Source organism: Bombina bombina, chromosome 4 (assembly GCF_027579735.1).
Source record: "Bombina bombina isolate aBomBom1 chromosome 4, aBomBom1.pri, whole genome shotgun sequence".
Lineage (NCBI taxonomy): Eukaryota > Metazoa > Chordata > Amphibia > Anura > Bombinatoridae > Bombina > Bombina bombina.
The window spans coordinates 914,911,242-914,934,530 of record NC_069502.1 but is presented as its reverse complement, the minus strand read 5'-3'; the positions used below and the strand labels follow the sequence as shown (position 1 = coordinate 914,934,530).

Sequence of the window (23,289 nt, the reverse complement as noted above, 5' to 3'; positions counted from 1 at the left end):
GAGGGCGGACCCTTCGTGCTGATTTTTCCTCAGATGAAGGCTTCTTTGCTTGCTTCCCCTTATTCCAAGGTTGACAATCTCCAGGAGGACTTGGACTGCTCCTGCTTGGAGGAGGAAGAGGGGGAATTTTGCCCTTTGAAGTTAGGAAAGGAACGAAAATTAGAGCTTTGGCAACCCTTAGGTCTATTCTTCTTGTCCTGAGGTATAAAAGACCCCTTTCCACCTGTAATCTCAGAAATTATCTCTGCCAGATCAGGACTAAAAAGGGTCTTACCATTATAAGGTAAAGACAGGAGCTTGGAATTGGAAGTAACATTAGCTGACCAAGATTTTAGCCATGGGTTCTACGAGCTAGAACCGTGAAACTAGACATCTTGGTTCCCAGTCTAATGACTTGCATGTTGGCATTAGAAATAAAGGAATTGGCCAGTTTAAGAGCCTTGATCTTATTGTGGATCTCTAAAGAAGATTCCTCTCAAATCAACGCAGATAAGGCAGCACACCAATAAGATGGTGAGCTCGAACAGTAGCAATACTAGCAGCAGGTTGCCATTGTAATCCCTGATTAACATACATCTTCTTTAAATAAGCCTCAAGCTTTTTATCCATAGGATCCTTAAAAGAACAGCAATCCTCTATAGGAATCGTAGTTCTTTTGGCCAGAGAAGAAATAGCTCCTTCCACCTTAGGCACAGTGCGCCATGAGTCCCGAATGGAGTCAGCAACAGGAAACATCTTTTTTAAAAACGGGAGAAGGGGAAAAGGGAATCCCTGCGATATCTCCAACACACGGTCTGGAACAGGAAATACTTCCACAGAGGAAGGAACATCATAGTATTTATTAAGCTTACTAGATTTCTTAGGTTTGACAGCGACAGAAGGGTCAAAGTTATCCAAAGTAGCCAGTACCTCCTTTAGAAGTAAACAAAGGTGTACACGCTTAAATCTGAAGTTTACTCCTTCAGAATTAGTCAAAGGATTTACACTGTCAGAAACTACCGAGGTATCCTCCTCATCCGACTTATAGGGGAGGTCAACCATCACAGAAGATGGAACAGACACCTTACTAGGAGAAATATGATTTGATTTTCTCTTGCGATAACCCGCAATGGGAAAAGCAGACAAAGCCGCAGACACTGCAGAAGGTATCTGTGCAGCAAAATCTACTGGCAAATACACGCCTCCAGGAGGCTGAGAGGAATGGCAGGGCACTGTATGTGATGCCATTGAGGCTTGGGACGTTTGAGGAGAAAGCTGTGGCATATCCTGAACAGCATTATCCTGAGAGACAATAGGCTCCTTTTATATTTAAACTGTATTGTCCTAGCTACGCATGAAGAACAAAATTGCATAGGCAAAACAATTTGGGCATCTAAACACAAACATTTATCTAGAGAAACAGACTCCTGTTCAGTGTCCATAGTTAAATTAATCCCCAAAAATAATTTGAAAATGACTGTTACTTTAAGAAGAAATTTATTTTCTTATAGCGCAAAAACGCCAAGTATAACCAAATAATGAAAATAAAAGTATGCGCCTCTACACCTCAGTCAGCCTGAGGTGCCCTACCTGAACCTTCAAAAGTTATCCAAATGCAAAAAAACTCTCCTGCAGATCGGTCAAACCAAACGTCATAGAAGAAAGCTCACATAAGAATGATGCCGCTCCGCTCACTATCTCAAGCAGAAAAGAGGGAAATCACATGACCGGCAGAAAAAGAAACTGTGTAACAGTCTAAAAGCGTGCGTCTCTTATATGTCCTTAGAGTAACATAGAAAACTGGAGATGAAAACGTTGTCCTAAACATCTGAAATACCCAAATATAATTATATTTCCAACATCTGAGAATGTTAGGCTAATAAAATAAAGACATCTTTCAGCCCCAGGGGTAACGTCCTATAAACAGTAAGGGAAGACATTAAACCCTTAGTATCCTCACATACAATAAGTGCCTGCACACTGCCCCAAAGTAAATCCAGCATAAAGGATTATGTCCCAAATTAAATATTGCAGAAATAATCTTTGCAAGTGCAAGTCTCCAAGACCTAGAAGACAAAAGCACTTACCTGCAAATCCAGCTGTCGGGCAGGAAGACAGCTCACAAGGCGTGAAGGGACACATACTCCTATAAGAGACCTGTAGAAAAAGAGAGAACAGAGTAACCAACTCTGGCTTTCTATAACTAATGTAGCAACGATGTTAGAAACAAAGCAAAGACAACCTCACCCCTTTCTAACTGCTAAAAGTCACCACTACTCTTACTTGAGATTGACGTGGACACAGCTAAACCCCAATTATTGCTTGCAGGGAAAAGTACCCCTAAAAGGATTAAATATCTTCAAACACCAACTTCGCACATCCTCCATTGACAGAGGCAAAGAGAATGACTGGGGGTTATGGGTAAGGGAAGTGACACTTAAAAGCTCTGCTGGGGTGCTCTTTGCCTCCTTCTGCTGGCCAGGAGTGAATATCCCACTAGTAATTGGAATGACGTTGTGGAATCTCCATGTCATAGGAATGAATAGAGCCGTTTAACTTAGGGCAATGCCCTACAAAAGGCCCTGGTAGTTTAGCATTAGGGGTGCTTTTATTTGGGGGGGGGGGGGGGTTATTTTTATACGTGTATTAGTTTAGGTTTATTTAATTTTTATTTTGGATAGCTTTGTTTAATTTTTTTTCTGTAATTTGAATTTTTTTATTTTTTGTAACTTTAGCTTGGGGGTTTGTATTTTTTAAACATAGACTGCCCTCTGGGCAGGCTTATCGTCTAGTAAATAATAAGTAGCCAAATTAAAAAAAGACATATTAAATACTGTCCCTTGGCTACAGAGTACAATAGTGTACAAACTATATAGCCCAACTGACTAAATGAGTGCCCCTAAATTAAAAAGCAAACAAAATGTATGCTTACCTGATAGATTCCTAGATTCCTTCCTTTCAGAATAATGGTCCATAGTCCTCTAATATATGGGATATATTTCCCACCACTAGGAGCAGGTCAAGAACCCATAAAAGAGTTTACAATCCCTCTCACCTTTCTCTAGTTTAACGTATAGCTGAGTAGAGAATAAGAAACATATAGGTAGAAAAGACAAAGCAGGGTCTGTAGAGGTGCCATTAAAACTGTTGCCCAAAATTAGAAACTAGCAGGGCCTGTGGACCATCATCATTTCGAAAGAAAATAATCAGGTAAGCATAATTTTTTTTTTCTTTTCGTAAAATGATGATGGTCTAGAGTCCTCCATAACATGTGCAATACCCAAGCCGATTGTCTATGTTACAGAAAGGGTGGGACAATTTTTCCTGGCAGTTGTTAAAGGGACAGTCTACTCAAGAATTTGTATTGTTTAAAAAGAAAGATAATCCCTTTATTACCCACCCATTGCCCAGTTTTAAATATCCAACACTGCTATATTAAAATACTTTTTACCTCTGTCATTACCGTGTATCTAAGCCTCTGCAGACTTCCACCTTATTACAGTTGTTTTGACATTACATTCTAGCCAATCAGTGTTGACTGAAATAACTCCACAGGAGTTTGCGCAATTTTATCTATAAGGCACACATGAACTAGCACCGTCTGTGAAAGATTGTCAAAAAGCACTGAGATAAAAGGCAGCCTTCAAGGGCTTAGAAATTAGCATATGACCCTACCTAAGTTTAGATTTCAACAAAGAATACCAAGAGAACAAAGCAAATTTGATGATAAAAGTAAATTGGAAAGACTAGACTGTCCCATTAATTAGATGAAACTGCAGCCTAAAGGACTTTCCTGCCGAAAGCTATGTGCGAAAAAGCAAAATCTCAAGCAATAAAATCTGGAAAAAATTATGCAGAGAAGACATGTTGCAGCTTTGTAAATCAGCTCCAAAGAAGCATAATTTTTAATTTTGGTTCTTTTTAAATAAAAGAGAGTGCACCATGCATAAACCCCCATAAAAACTATCAAACACTGGTTCCCAGCCTAACTGGAGCCTTATCTAGCAAACCACATATTGCACTAAGCAAATGCCAGCCTTCTTAAAGTCCCATACACCTAAATTATAAAATTTCCCCCAAAAATGCCCTTAGAGTTGCCAGAGGGCTGTAAAGGGTCAGAGGCTTCACTGATAGTGTTCCCAATGATGATAGAAACCTTTATGGACCTGATCGGGATATAAAATTTTGTTATGAGGAGAGCAGGTTAAAGTTATCTGAAACCCCAAAAAATGTATTTCGCGATTCAGATAGAGTATGGGATTTTAATCAACTTTCCAATTTACTCTTATCAATTTTTCTTCGATCTCTTGGTATCTATTTGAAAAGGCAGAAATGTAAGCTTAGAAGCCGGCACATTTTTGGTTCAGCACCTGGATAGCGCTTGCATATTGATGGCTACATTTAAAGCAATATACGTTATACTAACATGACCATGACGGGCCTTGGTGTCTGCTGGCTAAAGCCAAGATTGGCTCCTACAAATAAGGCAAATGGAGCTTTGCTATTGATATATAATTGCAGTAAATAGAATGTTAATTTGTTTTAAAAACATTAACAAAGCAACTTAACAAAAATATCTTGTAATTAACAAGTGTTTATGCCCCTTTAAGAGTAATTACAAAGCTATGGAAAAATAATGACAAAGTAAACCAAATTACCTGAGAGCTATGTTGGTTGGTCCCATGAGGATTTGTTCCCGAAAGAAATTTTACAAGCACATGAAGGAGATTTGGGTCTGAGACGAGAAGCTGGGCAGTGTTTTCCTGAGCTCCAATAGTGCTACTGGGTCCAGCTATAAATATGAACAGGTGAGCAAAATTTTTTAAAACCACATATATAAAAATGCTATAGAGATATATTATACTGTATAGAAATTTAGAATATTTTGAGTTTATAATACTGGTATCAGTAGTTTGTAAACTAGTAAAATGTAGATAGTTTATGCGGATGAACAAAAATGAAATTATTTTAACATCATACTGGAAAACACACTTACAGTTAAGCTGCATATTTGTCATCAGCGTGAGGCTGTGTAGTACAAGGCACCATGTCCGTAGCAGAGTATTTGGATGCCAGGCCAGGACTGTTAAAAAGCTGGTAATGGATGCTGGGAAAGAATGGGAGTATTTGTTAGCCAACTAAAGACTATAACTGTTCTTCACTTAAAAGAACATATTAGTCTAGCATGAAAATTAATTTCAATATCAAAATTACTTAGTACATCTGCAAACACATTTTGTTGATCAAAACAGGAAAAGATGAGCTAAAAAATGATAAAGCATGCTTTTTATCCGAAGTCATCCAACACTAAAGAATCATGTTTTAAGGCTATCCCATGAGAGAACAGGGTGGTTTTATAAACGGCTCATTCAGAATAAAACATACCTGTGCTCAAATATCAGTAAAATGCTTAAAATTGCATACTCTATCTGAATCATGAATGTTTAATTTTGACTTGACTATTCCTTTAATGCAAAATTTGAGCAAAGTCAGTTATGGAATGAAAAATAGAACACACCATGATCTAGCACTGTTCAGCTAAACATTTTGCTAAACTAGAAAAGTGAATGCTAAATAAATAAAACAGAAATTACTTATTTGCCCTCTTGTTGTCAATGCTGAGAAAGATCATTCAGAGAATTTCTCAACATATCTAATCCGTTTTGTGATGAACCAGTAGGCAAGACGGGAAATCCATCACCAAGTGGTTATACCCTGAGATCATATAATTAGTTAATAGTCATATAGTAATGTTAATACTGTGACAAACAAAACCTGATCACTACATAATCAGAGGCCTTTAGGAAACTGTTTAACCACTGCATTTTAAACAACTTTTCCATTTCATTCAGTTATCAAATTTGCTTTGTTGAAGAGTGTACCTAGGTAGGCTCAGAAGCAGCAATATACATCTGGGAGCTAGATGCCGATTGGTGGCTACCAAGAGAAAGATTCAAACTTGATGACAGAAGTAAATTAAAAAGTTAAGTTGCATGCGCTGTTGGAAACATCAAATTATAATTTTTATATTATTGTCCCTTTAAACTCTTTACCACATTTTTTTTTATTTTTGTTGTTCTTCCATTAAAGACATTTAACTTATTGCTATTAATCTTCCAGAAATGAATGCATAAATAGTTACCTTGATTTATAGAGATGACTGGTACCCGATTAGCATTGTACAAGAAAAGATCACTTCCATTCTCTTTGCCTCCAGATGAACTAGAATTTAAGCTCAATGTGAGCCATAACTGCAGAAGAGATTCAAGCTAAAAATGGAACAAACCAAATTAGACAGTCAGTACAAAATGGTATAAATCAGTAAAGTAACATCAAACAAGTCATGTGCCACCATAGCGACTTTACAAATAAATCTTCTAAAAATCTTTATAGGGGTTTTTCATTTTCACAGGCTTTACAATGATGCAATATTTTATACATGCATAGCAAATAGGATGGTATTATTGTTATTTTTACTGCATACAGAAGGTTCTAACTGTGATTTGCAAAGCAGTCAATGGAAGCAACCAAACAAAAAAGTATTGTGGAATTTATTATTCCTAATCTCCTTTGTTTCAGGCATTCAGAAGCTGTTCTAAGGTAACATTTTAGATTCTGTATAGCATTGACAAAGCATAATTTTAGAGGCAAATTACATCAATAGGAAATACATTATGTTCATTGCAATAGCTTCAATTATGCTTATTTACATTTTTTGGCTTGGGGAGTTAAAGGGACAAGAGAGAAAAACACAATTTATGCTTACCTGATAAATTTATTTCTCTTGTGGTGTATCCAGTCCACGGATTCATCCTTTACTTGTGGGATATTCTCCTTCCCTACAGGAAGTGGCAAAGAGAGCACACAGCAGAGCTGTCCATATAGCTCCCCCTCTAGCTCCACCCCCCAGTCATTCGACCAAAGGTTAGGAAGAAAAAGGAGAAACTATAGGGTGCAGTGGTGACTGCAGTTTAAACAAAAAAAATTATACCTGACTAAATTGCCAGGGCGGGCTGTGGACTGGATACACCACAAGAGAAAGGAATTTATCAGGTAAGCATAAATTCTGTTTTCTCTTGTAAGGTGTATCCAGTCCACGGATTCATCCTTTACTTGTGGGATACCAATACCAAAGCTTTAGGACACGGATGAAGGGAGGGAACAAGACAGGTACCTTAAACGGAAGGCACCACTGCTTGCAAAACCTTTCTCCCAAAAATAGCCTCCGAAGAAGCAAAAGTATCGAATTTGTAAAATTTGGAAAAAGTATGCAGTGAAGACCAAGTCGCTGCCTTACAAATCTGTTCAACAGAAGCCTCATTTTTAAAAGTCCATGTGGAAGCCACTGCTCTAGTAGAATGAGCAGTAACAGTTACAGGAGGCTGCTGGCCAGCAGTCTCATAGGCCAAACGGATGATGCTTTTCAGCCAAAAGGAAAGAGAGGTAGCAGTCGCTTTCTGACCTCTCCTCTTACCAGAATAGATAACAAACAAGGAAGATGTTTGTCTGAAATCCTTAGTTGCTTGTAAATAGAACTTTAACCCCTTAATGACCACAGCACTTTTCCATTTTCTGTCCGTTTGGGACCAAGGCTATTTTTACATTTTTGCGGTGTTTAGCTGTAATTTTCCTCTTACTCATTTACTGTACCCACACATATTATATACCGATTTTTTGCCATTAAATGGACATTCTAAACATACCATTATTTTCATCATATCATACAATTTACTATAAACAAAATTATAAAATATGAGGAAAAATTGAAAAAAAAACACACACTTTTTCTAACTTTGACCCCCAAAATCTGTTACATATCTACAACCACCAAAAAACACCTATGCTAAATAGTTTCTAAATTTTGTCCTGAGTTTAGAAATACCCAATGTTTACATGTTCTTTGCTTTTTTTGCAAGTTATAGGGCCATAAATACAAGTAGCACTTTGCTATTTCCAAACCATTTTTTTTTTCAAAATTAGCGCTAGTTACATTAGAACACTGATATCTTTCAGGAATCTCTGAATATCCATTGACATGCATATATATTTTTTTTAGTAGACAACCCAAAGTATTGATCTAGGCCCATTTTGGTATATTTCATGCCACCATTTCACCGCCAAATGCGATCAAATAAAAAAAATTGTTCACTTTTTCACAAATTCTTTCACAAACTTTAGGTTTGTCACTGAAATTATTTACAAACAGCTTGTGCAATTATGGCACAAATGGTTGTAAATTCTTCTCTGGGATCCCCTTTGTTCAGAAATAGCAGACTTATATGGCTTTGGTGTTGCTTTTTGGTAATTAGAATGCCACTGCGCACCACACGTGTATTATGCCCAGCAGTGAAGGGGTTAATTTGGGAGCATGTAGGGAGCTTTTTAGGATAATTTTAGCTTTAGTTTAGTGTAGTAGACAACCCCAAGTATTGATCTAGGCCCATTTTGCTATATTTCATGACACCATTTCACCGCCAAATGCGATCAAATTAAAAAAAAACGTTACATTTTTCACAATTTTAGGTTTCTCACTGAAATCATTTACAAACAGCTTGTGCAGTTATGGCACAAATGGTTGTAAATGCTTCTCTGGGATCCCCTTAGTTCAGAAATAGACATATATGGCTTTGGCGTTGCTTTTTGGTATTTAGAAGGCCGCTAAATGCTGCTGCGCATCACACGTGTATTATGGCTAGCATTGAAGGGGTTAATTAGGTAGCTTGCAGGGTTAATATTAGATTTAGTGTAGAGCTCAGCCTCCCACCTGAAACATCAGACCCTCTGATCCCTCCCAAAAAGCTCTCTTCCCTCCCCCACCCCACAATTGTCCCCGCCATCTTAAGTACTGGCAGAAAGTCTGCCAGTACTAAAATAAAAGCTATATTTTTTTTTATTTTTATTTTTTAAAGCATATTTACATATGCTGCTGTGTACGATCCCCCCCTTAGCCCCCAACCTCACTGATCCCCCCCAAACAGCTCTATAACCCTCCCACTAACTTAATGGGCGCCATCTTGGGTACTGGCAGCTGTCTGCCAGTACCCAGTTTGGAAGAAAAAATGTTTTGATTTTTAATTTTGTAAGCTTTTCTGTAGTGTAGCTTCCCCCCACACAAAACCAACCCCCCACCCCTCCACGATCTATTTTTGTGCTTTTGCACAAACAAGATTAGGCCACTTATTACTTAAAAAAATTTCCGTAGTGTAGCGGTTCCCACCCGCTCCCGCCCGTGCCCGCCACCCTCCGTGCAAGCGCGGGCGTCCGTGCGCGTCCCCCGACGGTCCCGCCCCCGATCCCGCCCCCCTTGACGTCACACGGCACACCGATGGCCGCCCACCCGCTTCCCAAGTTGGCTCCCACCCACCAACGATACTGGCCATCGATGTCCGGTGCACAGAGTGGCTCTCTCTGCATCGGATGGCCATGTAAGGTTATTGCAGGATGCCTCCATATCGAGGCATTACTGCAATAACCGGAAAGCAGCTGGAAGCGAGCAGGATCACTTCCAGCTGCTTTCCACGCCGAGGATGTGCAGGGTACGTTCTCAGGCGTTAACTGCCTTTTTTGAGGACGTACCCTGCATGTCCTCGGTCATTAAGGGGTTAAAGCACAAACTACATCAAGATTGTGTAACAGACGTTCCTTCTTCAAAGAAGGATTAGGACACAGAGAAGGAACAACTATTTCCTGGTTAATATTCTTGTTAGAAACAACTTTAGGAAGAAAACCAGGTTTGGTGCGCAACACTACCTTATCTGCGTGGAACACCAGGTAAGGTGAGTCACACTGCAAGGCAGATAATTCTGAGACTCTTCGAGCAGAAGAAATAGCTACCAAAAACAAAACTTTCCAAGATAACAACTTAATATCTATGGAATGTAAGGGTTCAAACGGAACCCCTTGAAGAACTGAAAGAACTAGATTTAGACTCCACGGCGGAGCCGCGGGTTTATAAACAGGCTTGATTCTGACTAAAGCCTGAGTAAACGCTTGAACGTCTGGTACCTCTGCCAGACGCTTGTGTAAAAGGATAGACAGAGCAGATATCTGTCCCTTTAAGGAACTAGCTGACAACCCTTTCTCCAATCCGTCTTGGAGGAAAGACAATATCCTGGGAATCCTAATCTTACTCCATGAGTAACCCTTGGATTCACACCAACAAAGATATTTCCGCCATATCTTATGGTAGATTTTCCTGGTGACAGGCTTTCTAGCCTGAATCAGAGTATCTATAACTGACTCAGAGAAACCACGCTTTGATAGAATTAAGCGTTCAATCTCCAAGCAGTCAGACGCAGAGAAATTAGATTTGGATGCTTGAACGGACCCTGTGTTAGAAGATCCTGCCTCAATGGCAATGTCCATGGTGGGACAGATGACATGTCCACTAGGCCTGCATACCAAGTCCTGCGTGGCCACGCAGGCGCTATCATAAACACCGAAGCCTTCTCCTGCTTGATTCTGGCGACCAGACGAGGGAGAAGAGGAAACGGTGGAAAAACATAAGCCAGATTGAAGGACCAAGGCGCTGCTAGAGCATCTATCAAGACCGCCTTGGGATCCCGGGACCTGGACCCGTAGAGAGTTAGTTTGGTGTTCTGACGGGACGCCATCAGATCCAACTCTGGGGTGCCCCATAGCTGAGTCAGCTGGGCAAATACCTCCGGGTGGAGTTCCCACTCCCCCGGGTGAAAAGTCCGATGACTTAGAAAATCCGCCTCCCAGTTGTCTACTCCTGGGATGTGAATTGCTGAGAGATGGCAGGAGTGATCCTCCGCCCACCTGATTATTTTGGTTACTTCCGTCATCGCTAGGGAACTCTTTGTTCCCCCCTGATGATTGACGTAAGCTACAGTCGTGATGTTGTCCGACTGAAATCTGATGAATTTGGCCACAGCTAGTTGAGGCCATGCCTAAAGAGCGTTGAATATTGCCCTCAGTTCCAGAATATTTATCGGGAGAAGAGTTTCTTCCCGAGACCATAAGCCCTGAGCTTTCAGGGAGTCCCAGACCGCACCCCAGCCTAACAGACTGGCGTCGGTCGTTACAATGATCCACTCTGGCCTGCGGAAACATATTCCCTGAGACAGGTGATCCTGAGACAACCACCAGAGAAGAGAATCTCTGGTCTCCTGGTCCAACTGAATTTAAGGAGACAAATCTGCATAATCCCCATTCCACTGTTTGAGCATGCATAGTTGCAGTGGTCTGAGATGTATCCGAGCAAAAGGGACTATGTCCATTGCTGCTACCATTAATCCGATTGTCTCCATGCACTGAGCTACGGATGGCCGGGGAATGGAATGAAGAGCTCGGCAAGTAGTTAAGAGTTTTAACTTTGACCTCCGTCAGAAATATTTTCATTGCTACCGAGCCTATTAGAGTCCCTAGGAAGGGAACCCTTGTGAGAGGGGAAAGAGAACTCTTTTTGATGTTCACCTTCCACCCACGAGACCTCAGAAAGGCCAATACAATCTCTGTGTGAGACTTGGCTGTTTGGAAAGACGGCGCCTGAATTAAGATGTCGTCTAGGTAAGGCGCCACTGCTATGCCCCGCGGCCTTAGGACCGCCAGGAAGAACCCTAGCACCTTTGTGAAAATTCTGGGAGCAGTGGCTAAGCCGAAGGGAAGAGCCACAAACTGGTAATGCTTGTCCAGAAAAGCGAACCTGAGAAACTGGTGATGATCTTTGTGGATAGGAATGTGTAGGTATGCATCCTTTAGATCCACGGTAGTCATATATTGACCTTCCTGGATCATTGGTAAGATTGTCCGAATGGTCTCCATCTTGAATGATGGGACTCTGAGGAATCCGTTTAGAATTTTTAGATCCAGGATGGGTCTGAAAGTTCCCTCTTTTTTGGGAACCACAAACAGGTTTGAGTAAAAACCCAACCCTTGTTCCGCAATTGGAACTGGGTGGATCACTCCCATTGTATTTAGCTCTTCTACACAGCGTAAAAATGCCTCTTTCTTTGTCTGATCTGTAGACAGACGAGAAAAGTGGAACCTTCCCCTTGGAGGAGAGTCCTTGAATTCCAGAAGATATCCTTGGGATACAATCTCTAATGCCCAAGGATCGTGTAAATCTCTTGCCCAGGCCTGAGCGAAGAGAGAGAGTCTGCCCCCTACTAGATCCAGTCCCGGATCGGGGGCTACCCCTTCATGCTGTCTTGGTGGCAGCTGCAGGCTTTTTGGCCTGTTTACCCTTATTCCAGCCCTGGTAAGGTTTCCAGGTTGCCTTGGGCTGTGAAGCGTTACCCTCTTGCTTTGCAGCCGGAGAGGATGAAGCGGGGCCGTTCCTGAAATTACGAAAGGAACGAAAATTAGCTTTGTTCTTTGTTTTAAAGGGCTTGTCCTGAGGGAGAGCATGGCCTTTTCCCCCGGTGATTTCTGAAATAATCACTTTCAATTCAGGCCCGAAGAGGGTCTTTCCTTTGAAAGGAATGTTCAAAAGCTTGGATTTAGACGACACATCGGCCGACCAGGACTTTAGCCATAGCGCCCTGCGCGCCAAAATGGCGAAATCTGAATTTTTTGCCGCTAACTTAGCTATTTGAAAAGCGGCGTCAGTGATAAAAGAATTAGCTAGCTTTAGAGCCTTAATTCTACCCATAATTTCCTCATATGAGGTCTCCGTCTGGAGCGAGTCTTCCAGCGCCTCAAACCAGAAAGCAGTTGCAGTAGTTACAGGAATAATGCAGGCAATAGGTTGGAGAAGAAATCCTTGTTGAACAAAAATTTTCTTAAGTAAACCCTCTAATTTTTTATCCATAGGGTCTTTAAAAGCACAACTGTCTTCAATTGGTATGGTTGTGCGTTTAGCAAGTAAAGAAACAGCCCCCTCCACCTTAGGGACCGTCTGCCACGAGTCCCGCACAGGGTCAGATATGGGGAACATTTTCTTAAAAACAGCAGGGGGAACAAAGGGGACACCTGGTCTATCCCACTCCCTAGTAACGATATCCGCAATCCTCTTAGGGACCGGAAACACATCAGTGTAAACAGGGACCTCTAAGTACTTGTCCATTTTACACAATTTCTCTGGGACCACCAAAAGGTCGCAGTCATCTAGAGTAGCTAATAGCTCCCTGAGCAAAACGCAGAGGTGTTCTAGTTTAAATTTAAAAGCCAATGTATCTGCATCTGTCTGAGGAGGAACCCTTCCTGAATCAGAGACTTCTCCCTCAGACATCAAATCCCTCGCTCCCACTTCAGAGCGTTGTGAGGGTATATCAGATACAGCTACCAAAGCGTCAGAGTGCTCATAATCTGTTCTTAAAACGGAGCTATCACGCTTTGCAGGTAACACAGGCAGTTTAGATAAGAAGGCTGCAAGAGAATTATCCATGACTGCCGCTAAGTCTTGTAATGTAAAAGGGTTAGATGCACTAGAGGTACTAGGCGTCGCTTGAGCGGGCGTAACTGGTTTGACACTTGGGGAGAGGCAGACGGGCTACCCTCGTTACCTTCAGTCTGAGAATCATCTTGGGCCACATTCTTAAGTGCAACAATATGATCTTTAAAGTGTATAGACATATCAGTACAAGTGAGACACATTCTGAAAGGGGGTTCCACCATGGCTTCTAAACACATTGAACAAGGATTTTCCTTGGTGTCAGACATGTTTAACAGTCTAGTAGTATACACAAACAGGCTTGGAAATCACTTTAATCAAATAAAAAATACAATTTGAAAAAACGTTACTGTGCCTTTAAGAGATAAAAAAGGCACACAATTTTGCAAAACAGTGAAAAATGCAGTAATCCTTTGAAATTTTCACAGTATGTACCTAGAGCCTTAGTAAGATTGCACCACAAGTAGCAAAACGATTAACCCCTTAATGCCCAAACCGGAGCAGCCTAAAGCCAACACCCGGTTAAAATTACTACAGCACCTTGCCACAGCACTGCTGTGGCCCTACCTGCCTTTAGGGACCAGATTTGGGGAAATATAGCTTCCTTTAGGCCCTCAAACTTTAGCAGCAGGACCCTCCATGTGAAGAAGCATGAACTTCTATGCAATTCTAACTGCGCATCTGAGGCGCGAAATTAGGCCCCTCCCACTCTACTCCGGAGCTATGAGGCCTAAGAAATCACTCCAAAGTGAATAAAAAATAGCCATGTGGGTAATAACCCCAGAAAGACTTTCAAAGTGTCTTTTTTCCTAAGAAAATAATCGATTGCCCTGAATTAGTGTAAACCAGCATAATTAGCCCTGTTATGTAAGCATTCAATTCCTTACTAAGTCTTTGAACATAGCTTACCCTCCCCTCATGGGGATATTGTCAGTCTCTTCTAGCATTATCTCAGTCTTGTCTAGAAATAAATGACTGAACATACCTTATTGCAGTTCCCCTGCAAACTGTTCCCCCCAACTGAAGTTTTCTGGTACTCCTCAGTCCTGTTTGGGAACAGCAGTGGATTTTAGTTACAACATGCTAAAATCATTTTCCTCTCAGCAGAAATCTTCATCCCTTTTCTGCTAGAGAGTAAATAGTACAAACTGGTACCATTTAAAATAAACTTTTGATTGAAGATAATAAAAACTACAATTCTAACACCACATTCACTTTACCCTCCCGAGAGAGACCCTAGTGCTTAGAGCCGGCAAAGAGAATGACTGGGGAGTGGAGCTAGAGGGGGAGCTATATGGACAGCTCTGCTGTGTGCTCTCTTTGCCACTTCCTGTAGGGAAGGAGAATATCCCACAAGTAAAGGATGAATCCGTGGACTGGATACACCTTACAAGAGAAATATTTATTATTATTATTATTATTTTTAAAAGCACTATTATACATCATGAAACATTTTTTTTTTTAGATAGAACAGAGTGTTTGTGGATGTTTAAAGTTACTTTAATTGCACAGCCTTACTTGCCAATAATCTGCACATTTAGTAATATTTTGTTTCAGTACCTGAACATGATGTACTTGCAGCATGGAGAAAAGCTTGTTGAAGCAGGCACTCAACATAGGTATGGAAGACGACTGAATGATTAGCTGGTTTGCTTGACTTGCTGCATGCAACCCTCGTAGTAAAGAATCGTCTGTCCCGCTGGAAGGTTGAGATACTAAGAAGCCGTAAAAATCAGAAAACAAATGATAATAGATTCTTTTAAGCGCAGAATTGATCTTAAACTGTCACAACTGTACGTACATGTAGGAGAAGAATTGGTCAGTGCTTGTAGAATAGAATCCGCCTCAAGTGTAGACATCATCTTTAGCATTAACTCCGCTTGCTGCTCAAGTCCAACTTCTAGGCGCGCATCAAGGGCTAAAGAGGAAAAAAAAAGTTACAAAAAAAAATCATGTTAAATGTTTTAGAGACATAACGATTCATGCACAAAACGATTTACATTTTAACATATTAAAGGAGGAAGCATTAAAATATATTATCTGTGTGTGTTTTTATAGAAAAACAATTTATGTAAGAACTTACCTGATAAATTCAATTCTTTCATATTGGCAAGAGTCCATGAGCTAGTGACGTATGGGATATACATTCCTACCAGGAGGGGCAAAGTTTCCCAAACCTCAAATGCCTATAAATACCACCACACCCACAACTCAGTTTAACGAATAGCCAAGAAGTGAGGTGATAACACAAAAGAGTAAAAAAAAGCATACAAAAATAGGAACTGGAAATATAATTGTGCTTTTATGCAAAAAAAACAACCACCAGAAATAAACAAGTTGGTCAGTAGACCAATGGGAAGCAAATCTACATAGAGGTATGGCATTCTCAGTGAATGCGGCCCTAAAGGAAAATTACTTGAAGGTGGCCTTCAAATGGTATATATACCGAACAAGGTTTCATAACACACCAGGCGCATAAAGCAATCGTTGTTACAGGGGTTGCGGGGAGATAGGCACATATCTTCATATGTGGTGGAGTTGCCCTAAAATTAGGGGAATTTTGGAGGAAACCTCTAGATTCCTAGGTAAACTTCAATCAAAAGACATAACTCTTAAACCGGAACAAGTCCTCCTACACTTCCTAAATGAAGAAATCCTCTAACACCATCACAAATTAGTGGAAATAATCTATACTACAACTGGAAGTCAGAGCCCCCTCCAATCGCATGTATCTAACGTAAGTTAGAATACCACTACCATAGAATGGCACTTACAGCAAAGATATTAGATAGAGAAAGCCTATTTATTGCAGATCGGGAACCATACATTATGTTTTATGAGAAAACTAGAAGTGAACAAATAGAGGGAGGTTTCGGAACATTTGATTGAGATATCTCATGGTGTGTGAACGTAGAGTATTTTGAAGCAAGAACTATAATTGTTTATTCTATTATATGTCTGGATTAATGGAATTTTTCAAAAGTACGCAACATACCATGTATAACTGTGCAATGTTATGTTATATTTACTTTTTGTTTGTATTTGTTCATTTTTTAGTCTCAAAAATAAAAAGGATTTCAGCAACAACAACAAAAACACCATAAAAAGGATGGGCCTCATGGACTTTTGCCAATATTAAAGAAATGAATTTATCAGGTAAGTTCTTACATAAATTATGTTTTCTTTCATGTTATTGGCAAGAGTCCATGAGCTAGTGACGTATGGGATAGAAATACCCAAGATGTGGAAGTCCACAGAAGAGTCACTAGAGAGGGAGGGATAAAATAACAGCTATTTCCACTGATAAATTAAATCCACACAATAGTTAAAGGGACAGTCAACACCAGAATTTTTGTTGTTTAAAAAGAAAGATAATACTTTTATTACCCATTCCCCAATTTTGCATATCCAACACAGTTATAATACACGTTTTACCTCTGTAATTATCTTGTATCTAAGCCTCTGCTGACTGCCCCCTTATTTCAGTTCTTTTGACAGACATGCAGTTTAGCCAATCAGTGCTCACTCCTAGGTCACTTTACGTGCATGAGCTCAATGTTATCTATATGAAACATGTGAACTAATGACCTCTAGTGGTCAAAATGTATTCAGATTAGAGGCAGTCTTCAAGGTCTAAGAAACTAGCATATGAACCTCCTAGGTTTAGCTTTCAACTAAGAATACCAAGAGAACAAAGCAAAATTGGTGATAAAAGTAAATTGGGAAGTTGTTTAAAATTGCATGCCCTGTTTAAATCATGAAAGTTTTTTTTGGACGTGACTGTCCCTTTAAGCTTTTCTCAAAAAACTTAAATCAAAAGCAGTAGAATCAAACTGAAACAGCTGCCTGAAGAACTTTTTCTACCAAAGACTGCTTCAGAAGAAGCAAATACATCAAAATGGTAATAAAAGTATGCAAAGACCACCAAATTACTGATTTGCAAATTTGATCAACCAAAACTCCATTCTGAAAAAGCCCAAAAAATGGCTACTGAACTTAGTAGAATGAGCTGTAAATCTGAGGCGGAGCCTTACCTGCCTCCAAATAAGCATTGAAAAAACAAAATGTATGCTTACCTGATAAATTTATTTCTCTTGTGGTGTATCCAATCCTCGGGTTCATCCATTACTTGTGGGATATTCTCCTTCCCAACAGGAAGCTGCAAGAGGACACCCACAGCAGAGCTGTCTATATAGCTCCTCCCCTAACTGCCACCCCCAGTCATTCGACCGAAGACAAGCAAGAAAAAAAAAGGAGAAACTATAGGGTGCAGTGGTGACTGTAGTTTAAAAATAAAAAACACCTGCCTTAAAATGACAGGGCGGGCCGTGGACTGGATACACCACAAGAGAAAGGAATTTATCAGGTAAGCATAAATTTTGTTTTCTCTTGTAAAGGTGTATCCAGTCCACGGGTTCATCCATTACTTGTGGGATACCAATGCCAAAGCTTTAGGACACGGATGAAGGGAGGGACAAGGCAGGCCCTTAAACGGAAGGCACCACTGCCTGTAAGACCTTTCTCCCAAAAATAGCCTCCAAAGAAGCAAAAGTATCAAATTTATAGAATTTAGAAAAGGTATGAAGCGAAGACCAAGTCGCCGCTTACAAATCTGTTCAACAGAGGCCTCATGTTTAAAAGCCCATGTGGAAGCTACTGCTCTAGTAGAATGAGCTGTAATTCTTTCAGGAGGCTGCTGGCCAGCAGTCTCATAAGCTAAGCGTATTATACTTCTTAGCCAAAAAGAAAGAGAAGTTGCCGAAGCCTTTTGGCCTCTCCTCTGTCCAGAGTAGACAACAAACAATGCAGATGTTTGACGAAAATCCTTTGTAGCTTGTAAATAAAACTTTAAAGCACGAACCACATCAAGATTGTGTAATAGATGTTCCTTCTTTGAAGAAGGATTAGGACATAGTGAAGGAACAACAATCTCCTGATTGATATTCTTATTAGATACCACCTTAGGAAGAAACCCAGGTTTGGTACGTAACACTACCTTATCTGCATGGAAAATCAGATAAGGGGAATCACATCGTAAAGCAGATAACTCCGAAACTCTTCGAGCCGAGGAGATAGCTACTAAAAACATTACTTTCCAAGATAAAAGCTTAATATCTATGGAATGCAAAGGTTCAAACGGAACCCCTTGAAGAACTTTAAGAACTAAATTTAAACTCCATGGCGGAGCAACAGGTTTAAACACAGGCTTGATTCTAACTAAAGCCTGACAAAACGCCTGAACGTCTGGAACCTCAGCCAGACGTTTGTGCAAAAGAATAGACAGAGCAGAAATCTGTCCCTTTAAGGAACTAGCTGACAAACCCTTCTCCAATCCTTCTTGGAGAAAAGATAATATCCTAGAAATCCTGACCTTACTCCATGAGTAACCCTTGGATTCACACCAATGAAGATATTTACACCATATCTTATGATAGATTTTCCTGGTGACAGGCTTTCGAGCCTGAATTAAGGTATCAATGGCCGATTCGGAAAAACCACGCTTTGATAGAATCAAGCGTTCAATCTCCAAGTAGTCAGACGTAGAGAAATTAGATTTGGATGTTTGAAGGGACCTTGAAGTAGAAGGTCCTGCCTTAGTGGCAGAGTCCATGGTGGAAAGGATGACATGTCCACCAGATCTGCATACCAAGTCCTGCGTGGCCACGCAGGGGCTATCAAGATCACCGAAGCTCTCTCCTGCTTGATTTTGGCAATCAGACGAGGGAGCAGAGGAAACGGTGGAAACACATAAGCCAGGCTGAAGGACCAGGGCGCTGCTAGAGCATCTATCAGCGCTGCCTTGGGAACCCTGGAACTGGACCCATAACAAGGAAGCTTGGCGTTCTGACGAGACGCCATGAGATCCAGTTCTGGTTTGCCCCAAAGTTGGATCAACTGGGCAAATACCTCCGGATGGAGCTCCCACTCCCCCAGATGAAAAGTCTGCCGACTTAGAAAATGCGCCTCCCAATTCTCTACTCCTGGGATATAGATAGCTGAGAGATGGCAAGAGTGAACCTCTGCCCATAGAATTATCTTTGAAACCTCCAACATTGCCAGGGGGCTCCTTGTTCCCCCCTGATGGTTGATATAGGCTACAGTCGTGATGTTGTCCGACTGAAATCTGATGAACCTGACCGCAGCTAGCGGAGGCCAAGCCTGAAGAGCATTGAATATCGCTCTTAGTTCCAGAATGTTTATCGGAAGGAGGGCCTCCTCCTGAGTCCACGAACCCTGAGCCTTCAGGGAGTTCCAGACTGCACCCCAGCCCAGAAGGCTGGCATCTGTCGTTACTATAGTCCATTCTGGCCTGCGGAAACTCATTCCCTTGGACAGATGGACCCGAGATAGCCACCAGAGAAGAGAATCCCTGGTCTCTTGATCCAGATTTAGTAGAGGGGACAAATCTGTGTAATCCCCATTCCACTAATTGAGCATGCAAAGTTGCAGTGGTCTGAGATGTAGGCGGGCAAACGGAACTATGTCCATTGCCGCTACCATTAATCCGATTACCTCCATACACTGAGCCACTGACGGACGAGAAATGGAATAAAGAGCACGGCAGGAAGTTAGAAGTTTTGACAACCTGACCTCTGTCAGATAAATCTTCCATCTAGGAAGGAAACTCTTGTGAGAGGTGAGAGAGAACTCTTTCCTTCGTTCACCTTCCACCCGTGAGACCTTAGGAATGCCAGAACAATATCCGTATGGGACCTGGTGATTTGAAAAGTTGACGCCTGTATCAGGATGTTGTCTAGGTAAGGGGCTACTGCTATACCCCGCGGTCTTAGAACCGCCAGAAGGGACCCTAGAACCTTCGTAAAGATTCTTGGTGCCATGGCTAACCCAAAGGGAAGAGCCACAAACTGGTAATGCCTGTCTAGGAAGGCAAACCTGAGAAACTGATGATGATCCCTGTGTATCGGAATATGTAGATAAGCATCCTTTAAATCCACGGTAGTCATATATTGACCCTCCTGGATCATAGGTAGGATGGTTCGAATAGTCTCCATCTTGAAGGATGGGACCCTGAGAAATTTGTTTAGGATCTTGAGATCCAAGATTGGTCTGAAAGTTCCCTCTTTCTTGGGAACTATTAACAGATTTGAATAGAAGCCCTGCCCCTGTTCCTCCTTTGGAACTGGGTGGATCACTCCCATAACTAGTAGGTCTTGAACGCAATGTAAGAATGCCTCTCTCTTTATCTGGTTTGCAGATAATTGTGAGAGATGAAATCTCCCCTTTGGAGATGAAGCTTTGAAATCCAGAAGATATCCCTGGGAAATAATCTCCAGAGCCCAGGGATCCTGGACGTCTCTTGCCCAAGCCTGGGTGAAGAGAGAAAGTCTGCCCCCCACTAGATCCGGTCCCGGATCGGGGGCTACTTCTTCATGCTGTCTTAGAGGCAGCAGCAGGCTTTTTGGCCTGTTTCCCCTTGTTCCAAGCCTGGTTAGGTCTACAGACTAGCTTGGACTGGGCAAAATTTCCCTCTTGTTTTGTAGAAGAGGAAGATGAAGCTGCGCCACTCTTGAAGTTTCGAAAGGAACGAAAATTAGTCTGTTTGGTCCTTAACTTGTTGGACCTATCCTGGGGAAGGGCGTGGCCTTTTCCTCCAGTAATATCAGAAATGATCTCCTTCAGTCCAGGCACAAATAGGGTCTGCCCTTTGAAGGGGATATTGAGAAGTTTAGACTTTGAAGTGACATCAGCTGACCAGGATTTAAGCCATAGCGCCCTATGTGCCTGAATGGCAAAACCTGAATTTTTAGCCCTTAGCTTGGTTAAATGAAAAACGGCGTCAGAAATAAATGAATTGGCTAACTTAAGAGCTTTAAGCCTGTCAATGATATCATCAAACGGGGTCTCTACCTGTAAAGCCTCCTCCAGAGACTCGAACCAGAAAGCCGCTGCAGCAGTGACTGGGGCAATGCATGCAAGAGGCTGGAGAATAAAACCTTTTTGTATAAAGATTTTCTTAAGGAAACCCTCTAATTTCTTATCCATAGGATCTAGGAAAACACAACTGTCCTTGACAGGAATAGCTGTACGCTTAGCTAGGGTAAAGACTGCTCCCTCCACCTTAGGGACCGTCTGCCACAAGTCCCGTGTAGCGGCATCTATAGGAAACATTTTCTTAAAAGCAGGAGGGGGAAAGAACGGCACACCTGGTCTATCCCATTCCTTAGTAATAATTTCTGAAAACCTCTTAGGGATTGGAAAAACATCAGTGTAAACAGGCACTGCAAAGTATTTGTCCATTTTACACAATTTCTCTGGGACTACAATGGTGTCACAGTCATCCAGAGTCGCTAAAACCTCCCTGAGCAACACGCGGAGGTGTTCAAGCTTAAATTTAATCGCTGTCATTTCAGAGTCAGACTGAAGTAACGCCTTCCCTGAATGAGAGAAGTCACCCACAGATAGAAGCTCTCCTGCTTCAACTTCTGCACATTGTGAGGGTATATCAGACATAGCTACTAAAGCGTCAGAGAGCTCTGTATTTGTTCTAGACCCAGAGCTGTCTCACTTTCCTTGTAACCCTGGCAGTTTGGACAATACCTCAGTGAGGGTATGATTCATAACTGCTGCCATGTCTTGTAAAGTAAACGCATTGAACGCGCTAGATGTACTTGGCGTCCCTTGAGCGGTAGCTATAGGTTATGACACGTGGGGAGAGCTAGATGGCATAACCTCCCTTTTGTCAGTCTCAGAAACTTCAGGTGATAAATCTTTAAAAGCCATATGGTCTTTATAACTTATAGAAGGTCAGTGCATTTGGTACACATTCTAAGAGGGGGTTCCACAATGGCTTCTAAACATAATGAACTAGGAGTTTCCTCTATGTCAGACATGTTTAACAGACTAGTAATGAGACCAGCAAGCTTGGAAAACACTTTAATAAATGTGAAAAAATCAATAATAAACAGTACTGTGCCTTTAAGAGAAAAAAAACTACCACAAACTGCAAAACAGTGAAAAAAAGTAGTAAACTCTACGAAATTTTTACTGTGTGTATAAGGGACTAAAGCAGCATTGCACCCACTTGCAAATGGATGATTAACCCCTCAGGCCCAAAAACAATTTAGAAAAACTTAAAACCTGTTAACAAACAGTCAAACACACTGCCACAGCCCTGCTGTGGCTCCTACCTGCCTTTAAAAACGATTTTTGTAGGAACAAAACCTTCTATAGAGGTCCTATAAGCCAGAGGACTCCTTCAGGGAAGCTGGATGTCTCAGACTGAAAACGAAAATAGGCCCCTCCCACCATGCACTCAAAGTCAGAGGGCCTTAAAAAAGTACTCCTAGGAGTAATCTAACAAGCCATGTGGAAATTAGACCCCAAATAAAGATTTATCACCCTCAGAGAAAAAACGTTTTTATTTATAAATCATGCAAACGTTTTTACACTAAGCAATATAGGTTTTAACATGAATATTATCCCTTTTTGCAAGCATGATCCCAGTTGTTGATAAATCACTGTATCAGGCTTACCTTAAATATACCAGGCACTGTCAGCATTTTCTAGACATTATCTCTCTAGAAAAAAATATACTGAACATACCTCAAAGCAGGCAATCTGCAGACCGTCCCCCCAACTGAAGTTTTCTTTCCATACTCTTCAGTTATGTGTGAGAACAGCAATGGACCTTAGTTACAAACCGCTAAGATCATCAAACCTCCAGGCAGAAGTCTTCTTCCAATTTCTGCCCGAGAGTAAAAACAGTACAACGCCGGTACCGTTTAAAAATAAACTCTTGATTGAAGGTAAAAACTACACTAAGTCACCACATCTCTCTTGATACTTCCTTTCTTGTCGAGAGCTGCAAGAGAATGACTGGGGGTGGCAGTTAGGGGAGGAGCTAAATAGACAGCTCTGCTGTGGGTGTCCTCTTGCAGCTTCCTGTTGGGAAGGAGAATATCCCACAAGTAATGGATGAACCCGTGGACTGG

At 41.3% G+C, this 23,289-nt stretch overlaps 1 protein-coding gene across 7 annotated transcripts in view; it reads right to left on the bottom strand.

Moving 5' to 3' along the window:
• Positions 1-23,289, bottom strand: part of BIRC6 (baculoviral IAP repeat containing 6) — an 854,588-nt gene that overhangs the window by 414,633 nt on the left and 416,666 nt on the right. For all 7 annotated transcript variants that reach the window (XM_053711846.1, XM_053711848.1, XM_053711852.1 and 4 more), the window contains exons 40-44: positions 15,138-15,254; positions 14,897-15,051; positions 6,122-6,248; positions 4,976-5,086; positions 4,638-4,771 (exon numbers count right to left, since the gene is read on the bottom strand). In XM_053711846.1, coding sequence (XP_053567821.1) covers positions 4,638-4,771; positions 4,976-5,086; positions 6,122-6,248; positions 14,897-15,051; positions 15,138-15,254 — 644 coding nt within the window. The remainder of the gene's footprint in view (positions 1-4,637; positions 4,772-4,975; positions 5,087-6,121; positions 6,249-14,896; positions 15,052-15,137; positions 15,255-23,289) is intronic.